Source organism: Nerophis ophidion, linkage group LG21 (genome assembly GCF_033978795.1).
Source record: "Nerophis ophidion isolate RoL-2023_Sa linkage group LG21, RoL_Noph_v1.0, whole genome shotgun sequence".
Taxonomy (NCBI): domain Eukaryota; kingdom Metazoa; phylum Chordata; class Actinopteri; order Syngnathiformes; family Syngnathidae; genus Nerophis; species Nerophis ophidion.
Genome location: NC_084631.1, coordinates 23,914,333 through 23,929,545, shown reverse-complemented (window position 1 = coordinate 23,929,545; position 15,213 = coordinate 23,914,333). Strand labels below are relative to the sequence as shown.

Sequence of the window (15,213 nt, the reverse complement as noted above, 5' to 3'; positions counted from 1 at the left end):
CTGTGTTTCCCTTTTACTCGGAAGGGAGTGGACAATACGTTGTCGGTATCAAATCAAAAATGGAAGTATCATTACAAGAGATTTACAGAAGGGTTTGGATATTTCCCGCAACACACTGAAAAGGTAAAGGCAGAGCAACATCAGTTCCCTCTCTGTAATAGAGAAGTCCTTGTCTGATTTACAGAACAATGGTGACAAGCTGTGCTGTTCACACTAGAGTTAGGATAATAGGAACTAATCCAGCCATTTTGCTACCTTTTGGAGCCGCGTGTAGAAAAGCCAAATGGCTGCCCTTCTGAGAAGTTCTCATGTTTGAAAAGAATGCTAGCTAATGGATACTCTTGGTTTGTTAGAAACAAACCTAGAACTAACGTTTGGAGAACATTAGAATTAATGCCGCAATTTAGAAGGTTAGGTTAAATGAGGTTACTTTATCACTACCCGAAGGTAAACTTGTTTTGCAGCCAGCAAAGATCAGGACATCCATTTAAATAAACGGAGAAAGTAACATCTTTGATATGCAATACAAATACCTACCACATAACAAGCATCACAAACAATGCCAAGATCACAAAATAGTACAAAACGTATAAAATCCTACTCAGATCGGATTTGGGACAGGCCTGAATAAAACACCATAATAGAACAATAGGTTGCACTAAAATGAATATAGGCAAAAATAGGTACTACAGCTTATTTACTTCTGTGATGGCAACTGGGACAAAACTACATCTGTACCTGGTTTTGCCTCTTGGGATTAAAAGCCTCCATCCAGATGGGAGAAGCTGAAAATGGCTGTGTAGGTAGTGAAATACATCAGTTAAAATGGAGGAAGCTATCTTCACTACCTGGTTGTTGTACAGGGAGGCCGGAGACAACTGAGACTCCATCCATCCATCCATCCATCCATTTTCTACCGCTTATTCCCTTTCGGGGTCGCGGGGGGAGGCGCTGGCGCCTATCTCAGCTACAATCGGGCGGAAGGCGGGGTACACCCTGGACAAGTCGCCACCTCAACGCAGGGCCAACACAGATAGACAGACAACATTCACACTCACATTCACACACTAGGGCCAATTTAGTGTTGCCAATCAACCTATCCCCAGGTGCATGTCTTTGGGCTTCACGGTGGCAGGGGGGTTAGTGCGTCTGCCTCACAATACGAAGTTCCTGCAGTCCTGGGTTCAAATCCAGGCTCGGGATCTTTCTGTGTGGAGTTTGCATGTTCTCCCCGTGAATGCGTGGGTTCCCTCCGGGTACTCCGGCTTCCTCCCACTTCCAAAGACATGCACAACTGAGACTCACCAATGAATTTACCTAACAATTTGATTTAGGGCAGGGGTGCCCACACTTTTTCTGCAGGCGAGCTACTTTTCAATTGACCAACTCGAGGGGATCTACCTCATTTATATATATCATTTATATTTATTTATTTATGAAAGAGACATTTTTGTAAACAAGTTAAATGTGTTTAATGATAATACAAGCATGTGTAACACATATAGATGTCTTTCTTTCACAAAGACAAGAATATAAGTTGGTGTATTACCTGATTCTGATGACTTGCATTGATTGGAATCAGACAGTAATGATGATAACGCCCACATTTTCAAATGGAGGAGAAAAAAAGTTGTCCTTTCTGTACAATAACACATGAAAGTGGTTGGTTTTTGGCATCTAATTCATCCAGCTTCCATACACTTTGCAAGAAAAACATTGGCGGCAAATTCCGTAGCTTGCTTGATTGACATTCACGGCACCCGAGGGTCTTGTGAGATGACGCTGGCTGCTGCCAGTTCATTATTATGAAAAAATGACGGAGAGGAAGGCGAGAAACACTTTTTATTTCAACAGACTTTCGCGCCGTCCCTTCCGTCAAAACTCTAAAGGCCGACTGCACATTTCCTATCTTCACAATAAAAGCCCTGCTTCATGCTGCCTACGCTAACAAAATAAGAGTCTCGGAAAGCTGGCGTGCACAAGTGATGTGCACGCCAGCTTTCTGAGGGATCGCTTGTGCACGCCAGTTTTCCGAGACTCTGTATGTAGTTAGCGCAGGCAGCATGAAGCAGGGCTTTTATTGTGAAGATAGGAAATGTGCAGTCGGCCTTAAGAGTTTTGACGGAAGGTACGGCGCGAGAGTCTGTTGAAATAAAAAGTGTTTCTCGCCTTCCTCTCAGTCATATTTTAATAATAATGATCTTGCAGCAGCCAGCGTCATCTCACAAGACCCTCCGGTACCGTGAATGTCATTTAAGTGACGTCTTGGTGAAGATTGATGATCACTAATTTTTAGGTCTATTTTTTTTAAAAGCCTGGCTGGAGATCGACTGACACACTCCCCGCGGTCGACTGGTAGCTCGCGATCGACGTAATGGGCACCCCTGATTTAGGGAATTATTGTCATTGAGTGACAGGTGACTGAACCATGAGACCAGGGAGAAGAACAAAATAGATTCCATAAAAGCATGGTAAAACATTATCATGATGGTCTTGTCAACATTAAAATGAGACAGTTCAAACGACGGTGAGCCTTTTTACACACCGCATCACAATTAGCTTCAAATTTCAGTTGTTCATCAATCAGTGGCCTAGTGGTTAGAGTGTCCGCCTTGAGATCGGTAGGTCGTGAGTTCAAACCCCGGCTGAGTCATGCCAAAGACTACACAAAAGGGGACTCATTACTTCCATGTTTGACACTCAGAATCAATGGTTGGAACTAGGGGTTAAATCACCCAAAATTATTCCCGGGCGTGGCCACCGCTGCTGCTCACTGCTCTCCTCAGCTCCCAGGGGGTTAACAAGGGTGATGGGTCAAATGCAGAGAATAATTTCGCCACACCTTGTGTGTGTGTGTGTGTGTGTCCATCATTGGTACTTTAACTTTAATTATAGTCCCAATGTATTTATACTTCTGCACATATTCAATGACCTGGTTTTTAATCACAGTTGGCTGGTTCACATGTGGTCTCTTCCTAAAGTCAATCAGCATGTCTTTTGTTTTTGATAAATTGAGCTGGAGGTAAGACTCATCACACCAGCGTACAAAATCATCAATAATGGGCTGCTTTCATCTCCATTTAGTAAACTAACAATTACTGAATCATGAGCATATTTAGATATTGTTCTGTTGTTATATTTACTCCGACACAACTCTATTACTTTATTCAACATACGCAAATAATCGATGTTTGGGCATTCGTCCATCGAGTCATGAATCACCCACCTTCTAATCGTGATGTATGAGAGAATCAGTCATTTTTTCGACCTCCAGTTGGGACCCAGTGAAAAGACCCACTCAAATCGCCACCTGTGGATTCCAGGGGTTCACGGCATTAAACACCTTTCAACGTCTGATTGTATCAGATTTTCATCCAGGGACCACAGTTATGACAAAGGGTGAATATTAATTTGCTTTTTAGCGCCACTTTCGCCTAACACAAGTGTTCAATGAGGAAATCCTCGTATAGTAGCCAATGCAGACCGTTCAGAACGGAGCTAGAAAATGCTAAATATACAACAAAAATTGTGGGAGAAAGATGGGATGATTAATGATATAATTACTGAGTCAACTCGGGGGGGGGGGGGACCTTTTAGTTGTTCAGTGTGTGGTAGAAAATGATCTGTCAATGATAGCATGCACAGACACAAGATAACGGAAACAAGAGAAAAACGTATCCGTTTTGGAAGTCCTCTTTCAATGAACCCAATAATCACTATTAATTTTATCTGAAGTACGGGTTGAAGATAAATACAGTAGGTGTTGTTAAAATATGAAATATATTGTTTTAGATGTGATTAACATCGATTTGTAACTTGCTCGCTGTTAAATTTTTCAAACCAAAATATAAAAAAAGAACACCACCAACTGGCTTATGTTGTTGAAACAGAACATGTGTATCTTTTAAATACCTTTATGTTTCACAATGACTAATTATATTGAATAAAGAACACAAACGCAGTAAGATTGAAGCAACTGTTTGCAGTCATTGTGACATTAATTGTAATTAATTGATCACAGTCATATTTAGTGCCTTGTGTTTTATAATGATTTTATAGAAGTGATTGCTTCTTGTTTCACCATCACTCTTATTGTGATGCTAAATGATTTTAATGATAGGTCTTTTTTAATCAACTGATTTTATATGGAAAAAGCAAACCGTTCAATGTTAAAAACTTGCTTTTGTATTTCTCAGAAAAGCGTTTTTACTCTTTTGTTTATTGCTTTAACTTCGGCATTTTATATCAACCTCATGTTTTATTTCAGTAGGTGACTTGCATCTGTTTAAAGTACTTGATTGATTGATTAATTGAACATTTTATCAGTGGATTGCACAGTTCAGTACATATTCCGTACAATTGACCACTAAATGGTAACACCCGAATAAGTTTTTCAACTTGTTTAAGTCGGGGTCCACGTTAATCAATTCATGGTAAAAAAAAAAAATACATTTCTTCATGAAGACACTTTTTTTGTTTAAATATATCTTTTGATCAGCCATAACGAATTTAACTGAAAATATCAATCATACAATCAATGTTTACTTATATAAGCCTAAATCACGTGTGTCTCAAAGGGCTGCACAAGCCACAACAACATTCTTGACTCAGATCCCACATCAGGGAAAGGAAACACTCAACCCAATGGGACAATGAGAAACCATATAATACATAACTTAAGTTGAGAGATGGAACGTTGAACAGGACAAGGTGATTAATTTGTTGTCTGTTTTGTTTTTGAGTGTTCTGTTTAACATTGTTCCTGTGTAGCTTTCTCCATGATTCTGGTGCACTCCCCAGCTGCACTCTAGTTTTTGCCTCATCATTAAATGTATGTTTACTATTTACAGAAAAAAAAAAATTATTGTTTCAAAGCTGCAGCAAAATTGTTGGATTTGAAAGCTTTATCATATGGGTGCAGGAGGAATTACAGCAAGCGGTGATGACGAGCACAAGTCACAATCGCAGGTCATAAATAGATTAATATTTTTTTCTGACATTGGAGAGTCATTTGGACTAAAATACATCTTCAAATTGTGGTAGTATTGCACCTTAAGTGTGTTTTCTAACCACCAATAAAACATACAAAGAGCAGGGGTCACCAACCTTTTTGAAACCAAGAGCTACTTCTTGGGTACTGATTAAAGCAAAGGGCTACCAGTTTGAGACACACTTAAATAAATTGCCAGAAATAACCAATTTGCTCAATTTACCTTTAATAAATAAATCTATATATATATATAAAAATGGGTATTTCTGTCTGTCATTCCGTCGTACATTTTTTTTTCCTTTTATGGAAGGTTTTTTTGTAGAGAATAAATGATGAAAAAAACACTTAATTGAACGGTTTATAAAACACTAGAAAACACGAAAAAAATGACAATTAAATTCTGAAACATAGTTTATCTTCAATTTCGACTCTTTATAATTCAAAATTCCACCGAAAAAAAATGAAGAAAAAAACTAGCTAATTCGAATCTTTTTGAAAAAAAAAAAAAAAAAAAAGACTTTATGGAACTTCAGTAGTCATTTTTCCTGATTAAAATAATTTTAGAAATTTGATGAAATGTTTTAAATAGGTTAATATCCAATCCGCACTTTGTTAGAATATATAACAAATTGGACCAAGCTATATTTCTAACAAAGACAAATCATTATTTCTTCTAGATTTTCCCTAACAAAAATTTGAAAAGAAATTCAAAAGACTTTGAAATAAGATTTAAATTTGATTCTACAGATTTTCTAGATTTGCCGGAATAATTTATTTGAATTTTAATCACAATAAGTTTGAAGAAATATTTCACAAATATTCTTCGTCGAAAAAACAGAAGCTAAAATGAAGAATAAATTCAAAATGTTTTTATTATTCTTTACAATAAAAAAATAAATTTACTTGAACATTGATTTAAATTGTCAGGGAAGAAGAGGAAGGAATTTAAAAGGTAAAAAGGTATGTGTTTAAAAATCTTAAAATCATTTTTAAGGTTGTATTTTTTCTGTAAAATTTTCTTTCTGAAGTATAAAAAAAAAAAAAAAGAATATATTCAAACAAGTAAAGACCAAGTCTTTCAAATATTTTCTTGGATTTTCAAATTCTATTTGAGTTTTGTCCATATTAGAATTAAAAATGTCGAGTAAAGCGAGACCAGCTTGCTAGTAAATAAATCAAATTTAAAAAATAGAGGCAGCTCACTGGTAAGTGCTGCTATTTGAGCTATTTTTAGAACAGGCCAGCGGGCGACTCATCTAGTCCTTACGGGCTACCTGGTGCCTGCGGGCACCGTGTTGGTGACCCCTGAAATAGAGTATACAAACAAAGTTTTGTAAAAAAAAAAATCTACAGAAAGTCACGTGTTCCTTGCGCATGCGTGAAGTGTGTGTCTTCCGGTACCAGTCGTGTTGTGAAACGTATCTGCATTAATTCCTTCATTTTTACATTTGTACTTATTCGTCCATCGCAAGAAAAAACTAAATGTAATTATTTATTCGCGTCAAGATTAACTTAACTCGTGTCAGCGAACTGTAAAGCCTATCAGGCTGAGCTTGCTAGGTAGCTTAGGTCGCTAGTTAGCCTAGCTTGTTAGCCGCTAACAAGGAGACGCGGAAATGGTCAACACATCGCTAAGCAGAGATCAAGTGTGAGTATAAAGTGTTGTGATTGTTGGAAAATGTGAAGGGTTCCGATTTTCCCCGGAAGTGCAAGTCGGAATCCACTTTGAAGGGCAAGCCTCATCGTTCACGATAACTCTACACTTAACATCCATCCATCCATTTCATACCGCGTATTCCCTTTGGGGTCGCTGGTGCCTATCTCAGCTACAATCGGGCGGAAGGCGGTGTACACCCTGGACAAGTCACCATCTCATCGCAGCTACACGTAACAATTCCGGACTATTCAGTGGAAAATAACACTGCAGCGATCACGTTCATACAAAGTGAGGCTTTTATTTATTTATTTTTTATTTTTTTACTTGCAAAATGTCTTAACTGAAATGATCCTTACAAAAAGGAAGTCGTTGGCACGTCACATCTCGGTTGATGATTGATTGATTGAAGCTTTTTATTAGTAGATTGCACAGTACAGAACATATTGCGTACAATTGACCACTAAATGGTAACACCTGAATTAGTTTTTCAACTTGTTTAAGTCGTGGTCCATCCATCCATCCATTTTCTACCACTTATTCCCTTTGGGGTCACGGGGGGCGCTGGTGCCTATCTCAGGTACAATTGGGTGGAAGGCGGGGGTACACCCTGGACAAGTCGCCACCTCATCGCAGGGCCAACACAGATAGACAGACAACATTCACATTCACACACAAGGGCCAATTTAGTGTTGCCAATCAACCTATCCCCAGGTGCATGTCTTTGGAATGGAGGAAGCCGGAGTACCCGCAGGGAACCCACGCAGTCACGGGGAGGACATGCAAACTCCACACAGAAAGATCCCGAGCCTGGGATTGAACCCAGGACTACTCAAGACCTTCGTATTCTGAGGCAGACGCATTAACCCCTCTTCCACCGTGCTGCCCAAAAGACAATCGCCCAACGTGGGGTTCGAACCCACGTCCCTGAGATTAAGAGTATCATGCTCTACCGACTGAGCTCGCCGGGCATTGCCGCAATCTTCACAGTTGGCAAATCTTGTCCAGAAATAACCTTAGGAATTCTATAAATGTAGTTTTATTCATTCCACCTAGATTGTGATTGTTGACGATAGCACGCTTTGTCTGCATTATGAATATTATTGGATAAATAACATAGTCACAATGTAACTTCCGCCGTTCAACGGCTTGTATTCCGACCCGTGACTTATTCCCGGAAGAGTAAAGCAGTGGTGGTCAATCAAGCCAAAATGGCCGTTGTACAGCAAACTATCTGAGTACGCAAGGGGCCTAGATCTTCCTGCGAAAAGCAGATAGATCCCTATTCATCCTCAAAAAAAGATTTGTCGAGTGATATCAAGGATTATGTGCTCCAAACATCATTCTACAGGACAATGCAGGTGAAACTTGGAAAAGCATGAAGGTCTACAACTTCTTTGTGTGTCACTGGGTCAAGGAAATTTGTATCAAGACTCTCCCAAATAAATATGCATAGTTTTTCTCGGTTGCATTTCAAGATTTAACTTCACGTCTACTGCCTAGTTTGTTGTTGTTGTTGTTGTCGTTGTTGCACGCGGTGTTTACGAGGAGCATGTTTTCCTCAAAATATAACTATAGATGTCAACATTGTGTATGTACTCAAATATTCATTTATGGTTGTTTATCAAAATAGAGCCAAAGGTGTCATTATTGTGCATGTACTGAAAGATTAATTTATGGTTGTTGTCTTTGGTAAAAACTTAACTCCTTTAGGTTTTCCTCACATTTGATTTATTTCATTTAGACTTGCCGAGTTGGTGCTTTTCGAAACACTCGTAGCAAACGTGTTTAAGAAATACAAATAATGTCAAGACAATATTTAAAGGCCTACTGAAACTCACTACTACCGACCACGCAGTCTGATAGTTTATACATCAATGATGAAATATTAACGTTGCAACACATGCCAATAAGGCCGGTTTAGTTGACTAAATTGCAATTTTAAATTTCCCTCAGTGTTTCTTGTTGAAAACGTCGCGGAATGATGACGCGTGCGCGTGACGTCACGGACTGTCAGGAAATATTAGCTTAGCACCAGTTACGGCTAAAAGTCGTCTCTTTTCATCGCATAATTACACAGTAATTTGGACATCTGTGTTGCTGAATCTTTTGCAATTTGTTCAATTAATAATGGAGACTATAAAGAACAATGCTGTTGGTGGAAAGCGGTGTATTGCAGCTGTCTTTAGCACCTAGACACAGTTGGTGTTTCTTTGTTTTTAACATAGAGCGGTCAAGCGAACATGTCTCTCTACGTCAACCAGCATGTTTTTGGATGGGAAAATTGTGATATATATCTTACCGGGGACATCATTGAATTATTCATCCTCCTGCAGTAGCTGTTTAAAAGGCAGCTGTGAGCTTGGCTCCTCGGCTTCTCTCTGAGACACTGTGTGTTCACCGCAGCCGTCCGACCTCGAGGTATGTCTTTACAATCTCACTAAAACACTATTAAAACAATAAGCAGATACGGGATCTTCCAGAATTATCCTAGTAAATGTGTCTAATTACATCTGAAACGCTCACACTGCCGTCGCTTTTTATTTTATTTTATTTTATTTTTTGTAGTCCTTCGCTATCAATATTATCATCCACGAATCTTTCATCCTCGCTCAAATTAATGGGGAAATTGTCGTTTTCTCTGTCCGAATAGCTCTTGCTGCTGGAGGCTCCCATTAAAAACAATGTGAGGACTTGAGGAGCCCTCACCCTTGTGACGTCATCGTCTGCGACTTCCGGTAAAGGTGAGGCTTTTTTATCAGCACCAAAAGTTGTAAACTTAATTGTCGATCTTCTCTACTAAATTCTTTCAGCAAAAATATGGCCATATCGCGAAATGATCAAGTATGACACATAGAATGGACCTGCTATCCCCGTTTAAATAAGAAAATCTAATTTCAGTAGGCCTTTAAATTGGAAATGATAAACATTAAAAGTATATCAAACAAACATTTAACAAAGGGATCACTGCAAGCTTGTGTATTCTTTCACTGTGCTCTCTTGGATTGGAGTTTGAGCTACTTTTCTCGTCGTCGTTTCATGAAATCTTGCACTCTTCCGCCTCTTTTGATGAAACTCCCGAGGATATTTTTCCTTTTCGCGATTTGAACGATTCGCACAACAACACAAGCACCGGGACGTTTTTTCTTCGAGAAAGGCTGAATGGTGCCTAGTACCCATTGAGAACCAAGCTGGCTTGACCGCTACGCATATTTAATGGGCGTGACGACACTTAAAGCATACTATTGATGTGTAAATAACTTTTCCTGCGAATTAATATCAGCCCCAAATATCAGTGAGTGGCCTCCTTGACTACTTATAATCGGTATCGGCCCTGAAGAAAACATTTTGGACAATCTCTAGTAAAGAGCGGCGTGTTTTTCCCCCGCAGCGATTTAGAGACAGTTCATACAAGAACTTGTTTTTTTTAGTTCATGGATACCTACGGAATGCTTGAATGTGGCTGAGCAAAACTAGATGTTTTGTATAGCATGTGTTTGTCTTCTTGTGTCCAGTAGACGTCTGCTAAGACAATCTTCTCCCTGAGCACCAGGAGTGGAGCTTCAAGATGGAGCAGAAGAAGCCACAAACCCCCCACAACAAAGAGGAAGAGGAGGAATACAGCATTGGTCAGGAGGGAATGCATCTTGAATGGTTGAAGGAGTTCCCAGTTATTGGTGTGACTGTGAAGAGTGATGATGATGAGGTCAAAAGGGAAAGTCAGGAGAAGAGAAAGGTGGAGCCTCCAAACAGCAGCTCAAATCAACACATGACAACAGAAGCTGATGGAGACCTCTGTGGAGGATCACAAGCAGAGAAGCTTTTAGCTCCACTATCAGATAGTGAGGACACAACGTCACACTCTCCTGACACTGATGACGAAGATAACACACACTTGACATGTTCTCACTGTGACAAAACATTTAGGTATCCTAGTCATCTGAAAATACACACGAGAATACACACTGGAGAAAAACCTTTTTGCTGTTCAATCTGTGGTTTATGTTTTACACAGAGTGGAAGTTTGAAAGTGCACACGAGAATACACACTGGAGAAAAAACATTTGTGTGCTCAATTTGTAGTAAAAGATTCACCCATGAGGCAAATTTAAAAGTACACACAAGAATACACACTGGAGAAAAACCTTTCATGTGTTCAGTCTGTCGGAAAGATTTTGTACGAAATACCGATTTTAAAGTACACATGAGAATACACACTGGAGAAAAACCTTTTTCCTGTACAGTCTGTAGTAAAAGGTTCGTGCGAAGCCAACATTTGAAAAGACACTTGAGAACGCACGCTGGAGCGAAAACATACTCCTGTTCAGACTGCAATAGGAGATTCTGTGACCGACTAGCATTTAAAAAACATATGAAGACACACACAGGTGAGAAAGGATTGAGTTGCTTTGTGTGTGGTGAAAGATTCTCTTCTAAGTACCAGTGTAAGAAACACAAGTGTGCTGGTGAGAACAGCAGCAGCAAATGAAGCCGCAGGATTGGAAATCAACCATCAAGACTTTGATAACTTTGACTTTCTAACAACATCAGCACATATAACATGTGTGACATCGTTGTTGTGTGTGTAACACATTCTCTTTAATATGCGTCTACAATGTACAAATACAATGTTTTTTTTTAGAATAGTAGGTTTATTTTATTCAAGTATGTGTGTTAATATACTACATCGTGTACATATCCTTAAAACAACTTCCTATGAGAAAGCTGAAGCTTCAGTCTATTTTCCCTATCTTTTTTCCCCGTTTATTTTCACGCTCAAAAAACATTGCAAATTAGTATTTGAGTATGTATTTTATTATTATTAATGTTTCAAATAATTGTGATATGTTCTTTATATTATTTATATGTAGTTTCCTACTTAATATATCTTCTATGGTTCCTAAAATGTGTTTCCTTTTATAATTCAAATTAAGGAATTGTTACATAATTGATGAATGAAAGGTAATTAATTAGTTTGGGTTTGGGAACCATAATTAATGTGTCACAGGAAATGATTCCGTTTTGGATGTAATTGATTAGCTGAAGAAAGTAATTTGGGAGTTGTACGTGAAAGTCCAGTAGGCAGTGATCAATACACGTTGTGTTCAGCGGGGGAAAGAGTGCATTTGAGGTTAAATTAATCATTTTTTTTTGGGTAAAGCAGACTTGTAAAACGTTTAATTGCAGCAGAAACTGTGACTAATGTTAATATAGAGGGGGTATAAATTATGTTAATAGGAAAATGACGGTCGATGGGTCAATACCAATCAAAGTTTATAAAAAGTTGGTACCATGGTGGTCAGAGGGGTGTCATCAGGCAGGAAAGAACAAAAACAGAAAGAGATCGAAGGGATTGATATTAGCCACTTAACAAATGAGGAGGTGTATACAGGAAATTAATTCTGTGTCTCCTGATGACACTGCCAAGTGGAACGTGTTAATATTAAAAAGAAGAGGACCTAGAATAGATCCTTGAGGCACACCACATGTGATTGTATGGGTCTTTGAGGAGCTTAGCAAGATTGTTCTGTCTGAGAGATCGGAAGTGAACCAGTACTAGAGAGACCCAGGACAGCTACAGAGGAGACATAATGTAGAGACAGGGTCTAGGACATGGGTGTCAAACTCTGGCCCGCGGGCCAAATTTGGCCCGCCGTGTAAATTAATTTGGCCCTTGAGGCATTATCAAATTAACATTAGTATGGCCCACCGGTATTATACAGCCGCATTCACCGCTAATACTCATACTTGCCAAAAGGGGCGGCATAACTCGGTTGGTAGAGTGGCCGTGCCAGCAACTTGAGGGTTGCAGGTTCGATTCCCGCTTGTGCCATCCTAGTCACTGTCGTTGTGTCCTTGGGCAAGACACTTTACCCACCTGCTCCCAGTGCCACCCACACTGGTTTAAATGTAACTTAGATATTGGGTGTCACTATGTAAAGCGCTTTGAGTCACTTGAGAAAAGCGCTATATAAATATAATTCACTTCACAACCCTCCCGATTTTCCCGGGAGACTCCCGAAGTTCAGTGCCCCTCTCGAGTATCTCCCGAGAAAACCATTCTCCCGAATTTCAACCGATTTCCACCCGGACAACAATATTGGGGGCGTGCCTTTAAGGCCCTGCCTTAAAGCGTTCTCTACAACCTGTCGTCACGTCCGCTTTTACTCCATACAAACAGCGTGCCGGCCTAATCACATAATATGTGCGGCTTTTAAACACACACATGAGTGAATGAAAGGCATACTTGGTCAACAACCATACAGGTCACACTAAGGGTGGCCGTATAAACAACTTTAACACTATTACAAATATGCGCCACACTGTGGACCCAAGACACACAAGAATGACAAACACATTTCGGGAGAACATCCGCACCGTAACACAACATAAACAAAATACCCAGAAACCCTTGCAGCATTAACTCTTCCGGGACGCTACAATATACACCCTCCGCTACCCCCACTATTAAGATTTTGCAAATATAAGTGTTGCTTTTTCAATATTTAGTGTTAAAGCAAATCAGCTAAGCAAACTGAGCAATAATTAACATTTTATTTGTGCACTTTCTCTTGCTACTTGAAGACTTTAATGCTTGATTCATTCATTAATGTTATTTTATTTTCAAATTTATTTTTAGCCTGTGAAAAGTTTATTTCGATATTTACCTGAGAAGGCTGCAAATAGAAAAGAGGCATTCAATTTTTATTAAAATTTAATTTGATACGCCATTGAAATTTTTAAATTATTATTATTATTTGAAACTCGAGTTTGCATGTCACTATAAAGTTATATAAGGCTTGCTTGTTCAATATTCAATGCAAAACTTTTTTGGGTCCCTATTAAAAGGTTAATTTGTTCAACCTTGGCCCGCCACTTTGTTTAGTTTTAAATATTGGCCCACTCTGTATTTGAGTTTGACACCCCTGGTCCAGGAGATGCAGACAAATGGGAAAATCATGAGGAAGAAGTTGGATATTTCTATATTTATTTAAGGGTTGATGATAATGCGTTATTTATGAGTTCCGTTAATAACGCTATTTTTTTGATGCGCACGAGTCATTTTTGACCCATGGTCCGTTCCTTAGCGTGGGAAAACACAATGACGTTCAGTTACTGTTGAGCCACAAGCTTTAAAGTTAAAGTATCAATGATTGTCACACACACACTAGGTGTGATGAAATTAGTCTTTTGCATTTGACCCATCCCCATGTTCACCCCCTGGGAGGTGAGGGGAGCAGTTGGCAGCAGCGGTGCCATGCCCTAGAATAATTTTTTGGTGATTTAACCCCCAATTCCAACCCTTGATGCTGAGTGCCAAGCAGGGAGGTCATGGGTCCTATTTTTATAGTCTTTGGAATGACTCGGCAGGAGAGTAGAAAAAAGTGGGGTTTTTAATCCACACTGAGAGGGTGATGGGAGATCACTGGGAACTACAAGGGACTAGCACTAGAGGGAGGGAGAAATTTACCATCAACTCAGTAAGGAACAAAGTAGTGAAGATAGAATTATGTGATTTGTAGTAGGGCCCTGTGGTGTGTTGGTCACCTGTTACTCCTTTGATCCTGTCACAATCCCATGTGGATCTCTCAATACTAGAATTACTGAAAATAAGTGATGCAGGTAATCCTGTAGAAGTAACAAAAAAAATAAATAAAGGACAAATGGTCAGATTACATGCAGATATACACAGACAGTTCCAAAAATATGATTGATGGAAGGGCGGTGAAGTGACTCATATTATGTTCAACATATGGTGAAATTTTATATTCAACTTGGAGAAAGCGAACCATCAGGTTTAAGTAAATAGGGGTTGAGTCCAAAATAAATTAAAGAGCCTTAGTTGGACATTCGCATATGGACCGGGTTAACTCTCTCACGAGAAGAGGCACAAAATTCAGATTTTGGAATGCAAAAATGATAGCTCTATCCTGGAGGAGAGACTACTCGTCTATCTTCACGTCAACTTTTAAGTTACAACATTTCGAGGTTGTTTTCCGGTGACTTACACACGAACATCTCCTTACATCATGGGTGTCAAACTCTGTCCCGCGGGCCAAATTTGGCCCGCCGTGTAATTTCATTTGGCCCTTGAGGCAATATCAAATTAACATTAGAACTGGCCCGCCGGTGTTATACAGCGGTGCCGCTGTAACACCGCATTCATCGATTTCCCGGTAGACTCTCGAATTTCAGTGCTCCTCCCGAAAATTTCACGGTGAAACCAATCTCCCGAATTCCACCCGGACAACAATATTGGGGATGTGCCTTAAAGGCACTGTCTTTAGCGTCTTCTACAACCTGTCGTCAAGTCTTTTTTTCCTCCTCACAAACAGCGTGTCGACCCAGTTCAGTAATATATATGTGGCTTCTACACACATGTATGTAAATGCAAGGCATACTTGATGAACAGCATACAGGTCACACTGAGGGTGGCCATATAAACAACTGTAACACTGTTACAAATATGCGCCACACTGTGAACCCACACCAAACAAAAATAACAAACACATTTTGGGAGAACATCCGCACTGTAACACAACATAAACACAACAGAACAAATACCCAG

The 15,213-nt window shown here is 39.4% G+C and overlaps 1 protein-coding gene across 14 annotated transcripts; it reads left to right on the top strand.

The window, feature by feature from the left end:
- Nucleotides 1-6,330: 6,330 nt before the first annotated feature.
- LOC133539924 (gastrula zinc finger protein XlCGF17.1-like) lies at nt 6,331-11,368 on the top strand. 14 transcript variants are annotated; one of them, XM_061882272.1, is made up of 5 exons: nt 6,331-6,638; nt 6,817-6,935; nt 8,981-9,065; nt 9,298-9,388; nt 10,163-11,368. In XM_061882272.1, the coding sequence occupies exon 5, from the start codon at nt 10,213-10,215 to the stop codon at nt 11,131-11,133; it is 921 nt and encodes a 306-aa protein (XP_061738256.1). In that variant the 5' UTR covers nt 6,331-6,638; nt 6,817-6,935; nt 8,981-9,065; nt 9,298-9,388; nt 10,163-10,212; the 3' UTR covers nt 11,134-11,368. The 14 variants fall into 14 exon arrangements, with proteins under 14 accessions (XP_061738256.1, XP_061738258.1, XP_061738257.1 ...); XM_061882274.1 differs by having other exon boundaries at nt 10,160-11,368; XM_061882273.1 differs by lacking the exon at nt 6,817-6,935.
- The last annotated feature ends 3,845 nt before the right edge of the window (nt 11,369-15,213 follow it).